The sequence below is a fragment of the Mobula hypostoma genome, chromosome 13, assembly GCF_963921235.1.
Source record: "Mobula hypostoma chromosome 13, sMobHyp1.1, whole genome shotgun sequence".
Taxonomy (NCBI): domain Eukaryota; kingdom Metazoa; phylum Chordata; class Chondrichthyes; order Myliobatiformes; family Myliobatidae; genus Mobula; species Mobula hypostoma.
The window spans coordinates 10,111,024-10,117,023 of NC_086109.1; the positions used below are offsets into that span (position 1 = coordinate 10,111,024).

At 43.5% G+C, this 6,000-nt stretch overlaps 1 protein-coding gene across 2 annotated transcripts in view; it reads left to right on the top strand.

Annotated features, from left to right (window-relative positions):
* The window catches only part of LOC134355902 (hyaluronidase PH-20-like), a 38,613-nt gene extending 32,872 nt beyond the window's left edge, over positions 1 to 5,741 (top strand). For both annotated transcript variants that reach the window (XM_063066429.1, XM_063066431.1), the window contains exon 4: positions 1,551 to 5,741. In XM_063066429.1, the coding sequence (XP_062922499.1) occupies positions 1,551 to 1,844 (294 nt within the window). In that variant the 3' untranslated portion in view covers positions 1,845 to 5,741. The remainder of the gene's footprint in view (positions 1 to 1,550) is intronic.
* The last annotated feature ends 259 nt before the right edge of the window (positions 5,742 to 6,000 follow it).

A 6,000-nucleotide genomic window follows, 5' to 3' on the forward strand; every position in this document is an offset into this window, starting at 1 on the left:
GAAAGTCTCTAGCTGCCCACTGTATCTATGCCTCTTATCATCTTGTACACCTCTATCAAGTCACCTCTCATTATCCTTCGCTCCAGAGAGAAAAGCCCTAGCTCACTCCTACTATTTGTATAGGACTTGCTCTCTGTCGCAGCCGGCATAATTCACTAACTCTGACCTGTACGTCATTGCAATGCGGGTGGAAACTGGAGCACCCGGAGCACTGAGTCCAACAACACCAGATTCAGGAACAGTTATTACCCTCCAACCATCAGTCTCCAGAACCAACGTGATAACATCTCAACGCTGAACTGATTCTGCAACCTACAGACTCACTGTCACAGATTCTAACACTCATGTTTGTAGTATTATTATTTTTAACTATTTTCACATTTTGTCTTCTTTTGCACATTCGTTGCTTACAAGTCTTTGTTTATGTATAGTTTTTCTCCACACATTCTATAGTCTTCTTTTTTTGCTGTAAATGCCGACAAGAAAATGAATCTCAGGGTAGTTTATGGTGCCATACTTTAATAATAAATTTACTTTGGATTTACATTTGACTTTGACTTTCCACATCCCATCATTCACTTTGAACTTTAAAACGCACGTGGTCATGGCGAGAACATACAATCTCTTTACAGATAATGGTGGGGGTTGAACCCTGATTGCTAGCACTGTAAAGCATTACGTTAACCGCTATGCAACTGTGGCACCCTTTAGGCTGATTTATACTTGTGCGTCAACTGGACGCCGTAACCTACGCAAGTGGCCTACACACATTGTGAGCATTTTTCCTTGTGCGCTGATGTGTCTGCGTCACTCTGCAATTCGGGTACGTCATGCATGCACACACACCTGCCCATCCGAGGCTTCATGGTCATGGTAGTCTCTCTCGGGATAAACAAGTTTAAAGCAAGCATCTTTTTTCGTGAAAGCAAAATGCGTCCTCCATAATTTCGGAGATCTGTAAAGCTTCCTTCCCTGCCCCTCAGTCGCCCAATAGGAAGCTATTGTAGCATAGAGGAAATGTGCTGCTACCAAGCAGACCAATCACAGTTGTTGTGGTTTGCGTTGCCATGACGCATAGTTACACTTTGGAAGAGGTGCACGTCAGGCTACGGCGTAGGGATCCGCGTGGACTCTGCGTAGGGTTCGCGGCGACGCCGTACCTACGGCGTCGAGTTGATGCACAAGTATAAATCAGCCTTTATTCTGATACATATCCTCACTCAGCGTTATTAATTATTCATTATTAATTTGTTTTTCTTTTTTGGATTTGCACTTTTGGTTGTCTTTTGCACGTTGTTGTCTGTCTGTCTTTGCTGTGTGTAGCTTTTCATTGACTCTATCGTGCTTCTTTGTACTTGTTGTGAAATGTCTGCAAGAAAATGAATCTCTGGGCAGTATATGGTGACTTATAGGTACTTTGATAATAAATGAATTTACTTATGTACTTGTGCGTATGACAATAAACTTGACATTGATGTCCACATCCCATCAGTGCTGCGGAATACTGGAGTTGTACCACTGCTCACACAACTCTTCCTTCTCTCCCACAGCATACCTGCAACGTATTGCAGAGTCACGTCCAGGACCTCCTGAACCATTACGTCTTGAACGTGACCCATGCTGCAAGGCTGTGCAGCAAGAAGCTGTGTGACAACAATGGCCGATGCCTGAGAAAACACTGGGACTCCGACAGCTACCTCCACCTGAACCCCAGCAACTTCAAGATCCATAGGGAGGCAAATGGCCACCTGGTGGCAAGGGGCCAGGCCTCCGTGGAGGATCTGCACTACCTCTCGGAGAAGTTCACCTGTCAGTGTTATGTTGGGAAAGCTTGCAACTTTTAGTAACACTGACAGTGCTCCAACATGTTTGTCCATGGCCTTCTCTACTATCAGGATGAGGTCACACTCAGATTGGAGAAGTAGAACCTCCTATTTCTAGGTAGCCTCTAATCTGATGGCATAAATATCAATTCCTCAAACTTCTGGTAATTTCTCCACTCTTCCTCTTCTCTCTTTTACCGTTCCCATCATTTTCATTCTGGTTCCCTCTCACCTCCTCTCTTCTTCTTAACTGCCTATCACCACCCTTCTTCCCTTTCTCCCCTGGTCCATAAGAACATAAGTAATAGGAGCAGGAGTAGGCCATCTGCTCAACCATCCAATAAGATCATGGTTGATCTGGCCATTGAAATCATCTCTATCTACTTGCTTTTTCCCCGTAAGCCTTAATTCCCCAACTATGCAAAATACTATCCATTCTTCTGGGGGATCCACTCTCCTCTCCTATAAGATTCCTTCTTCTTCAGTACTTTACCTCTTCTACCTATTAACTCCCAACGCCTCACTTCTTCAGCCCCCTCCCCCACCCACCTTCCCCTTCACCTGCATATGTACTCCTTCCCCTCCCCCACCTTCTTATTCTGGCTTTGGCCCCCTTCCTTTCCAGTCCTGAAGACGGGTTTCGGCCCAAAACGTTGACTGTTTATGCCCTTCCAGCTGCCTGACTTGAGCTCCTCCAGCGTTTTGTGTGTCTTGCAGAGGAATATTACTAAAGCTCACGCATTCCCCAAGAAACACACTTCAGCAAAATGTTACAAGTAACACAGGAAATGCTGGAGGTACTCAGCAGGTCAGGCTGCGCCTATGGAGAGGAAAACAACATCAATGCTTCAGGTCATCAGAAATACACTGTAGCAGGGGCTCCCAACTTTTTCTATGCCATGGAGCTTTACCATTAACTGAGGGTGCGCAGACCTCAGGGTGGGGACTCCTGCGTTATAAGGATAAAAAGTCCTTTAAGCTGTGGAGTAAGCCTGAGACACGGGAATAGAGAGATCAGAAGGAAGAATCTACAACAGGGTAAAGCTCTGGAAAGACTGAATGACAGGAGAGAGTGAGAGGGCAAATGGTGAATATTGGTGATTAATAAAAGGTGTATCTGGGAAGTAAACACCAAATCCCATTAAATGAGATTTGGCAGAAATTATTCAATCTTGGGGAAAAGCATTTTGAAATATTTAAGAATCCATAGTATAAATGTTAAGATCATGAGATCATAAGGCATAGGAGCAGAATTAGGCCATTCAGCCCCTTTAGTCTACTTCACCATTCCATCATGGGTGATTTATTTTCCCTCTCAACCCCATTTAAAGGCATTTCCTTCTGGTGAAGTTAGGAAACATTTCTGCACGCAATGGTTGATAGAAATTTAGAAGTCCCTTTCACAAAGGCTAATTTTTCATGTAAAATTTGATATTGATGTAATTTCATAGCCAAAGGGACTGTTGACATGATCATCGGAACACCCATAATCTAAAGAATTAACTGAAGGTAATGAACGTCCCGCACCTCCTATTCCTCTTCTCTAGTGTGTAGAAAGGGACCATATGGCCCATTGAATACATGCCAGCTCTTGGAACTATCTTACAATTCCTATTTCCCCATTAATTTCCCTCGAAGTCATTCTCTGAGATAGACTCATTAACTCTCCCATCATTCTCCTGCCATCCAATTTACAGCGACAAAGTAACCTATCAACCAGCCCGCTTTTAGGACGTAGGAGGGAAACGTAGTTCCTGGACACAATCCACAGAGTCAGAGGGAGTAACTGGAAGCTCCACGCAAGGGCACTGCGGTTGGTATTGAACCTGAATCATGGGAGCTGTGACAACATGAGGCTACTTAGCAAGCTGAGGACACGTGGTATTACATGAAAGATACCAGCATGGATAGAGCATTGACTGATTGGCAGGAGGCAAAGAGAGGGAATAAAGGTAGCCTTTTCTGGATGGCTGCCAGTGACTAGTGGTGTTCCACAGGGATCTATGTTGGGACTGCTTCCTTTTATGTTCTATGTTAATGATTTGGATGATGGAATTGATAGTTATGGTCTTATAGTCTAACTTTACTTACACACCAGAAGGCAGGAGAATGGGGTTGATGCAGACCCAATGGGCTGAATAGTCTAATTCTGCTCCTATGTCTTAAGGTCTTACTATTGAACTAAGCAGTCCAATGTAGCGTGGAGCCAAATTCACCCGGGAAAAGCAGCATCAGTCCCCAGTCCTTGCTGTTTTATGATCCTCGTTTCCCAGTACTATCTGTGTACCTAACTCATGGACAGAGCACCACTCATCGCTGACTGCGTGGGGGTGTGTACAGGACAGCAAGCACACAGGAGATGGGTGAATAGGTCTTGGTATGAGTCAGGACACAGCCAGTAAAGCATTGTATTCAAAGAACACTGTATACAACACAAGAACAGATTCTGATATTAGTTCTTAAAAAAAAACATGTTGCTAGAGGAACCCAGCGGGTCATTCAGCCTCTATGGAGAAAGATGGACAGTCGACATTTAGGGTCGGGACCATTCATCCACACAGACTTTGGTCTTAACCCAAAAGGTTGCACGTTCATTTACCTCCACAGATACTGCCTAACCAGCTGAGTTCCTCCAACAGCTCATCTTATTGATCTGGACTACTGAGTCCACATTCCATATCTCTGGAAGGCATGGGATCACTTGGATATCTATCTCCAGTGGTTTCCTTGATCTCCAAGGGGCGTTTTATTATGACAGGCATTATGTAAACATTATTACTATTAATTTGTTGTATTGTATGTTGAAGAACCAATTTCAGAGTGATTTCTAAGTGATTCCCTGCAACCTTATGGTATCACGTTAGAACATCAGAACCAAGGTCAGGCCATTCACCCTCCAGTACCAATTCTGCCATTCAATAAGATCAGTTCTGATCTTTTACCTCCTATCCTTCCTGCACCATCCCATTATCTACTGATTTCCTCAATATTTCACCATCCATTGATCTCGGTTTTGAGTGTACTACATGCTGAGCCTCCACCAGGTGATAAAATTTCACTCCATTCAATGAATCAATGTTGTAGTTCTCTTCGACGCGCTCCTGGGGCATTGGCTCTGAGCTGGCAGCTCCTTCGCTCGTTCTGCCAGGTATTAATGAGGGAACTGGGAGGTGTTGGCCTAAAGATTAAAGGTTAGCTTTATTTGTCACACGTACATCGGAATATACAGAGACGTGCGTCAATTGCTCCAACGACCAGCACAGTCTGAAGATGGGCTGGGGGCAGCCCTCAAGTGTCTCCATGCTCTCAATGCCTACAATTTACTAACCCCGATGGAATGCAGGAGGAAACTGGAGCACCTGGAGGAAACCTACATAGTCGTGGGGAGAATGTACAAACTCCTTACGGACAGTGACAGGTGTTGAACTCCAGTGCTATAAAATGTTACGCTAGCCTCTACGCTATCATCATGGTACAGCCTCGGCAGGTTTCTGGCCACGTCAGCGTCCACGGTCATTGGGTCACACTCTGTGTGAATGACGATTGTTTTACTCTCATTCGCAACATCTCTGCATCAGACGTTAACAAGTTCAAAGCCATTATGGTTGCATTAATTTATTTAGTTTTATTTTTATATGAAGAAATTTTATATTTAAATGATTCAAAGTGCATTTATTATCAAAAGAATGTATAAATTATATAACTTTAAGAATTGTTCGCTGACAAGTAGCCACAAAGCAAGAAACCAGAAAGGACCCAGTCAAAGATAAACAAATAAATGTAAAGACCAACACCCGATGTGCAAGAGAAAGGGGAAAAAAGACAAATCATGCAAACAATTGAAGCAAATGATAGTGTATATTACAAATGATATTTTTATGCACAAATGCATATTTTGGAGAAATCAATGTACTGATTTTCAATCTATCTTGGACCAAATAAAATATTTGTCAAATAGTTTTCAAATCTGTCTGAGTTATTGTTCCTGACTGAGAAACAGTTGCATAAGTACCTGATGGAAGTATCCATCGTTAAGGACCCCATCACCCAAAGCATGTCCTCTTCTCCTTACCACCATCAGGGAGGAAGTACAGGAACCTGAAGGCACACACACACATTCAAAGTTTAAGAACAGCTTCTTCCCCTCCACCATCAGATTTCGGAATGGACAGTGAAT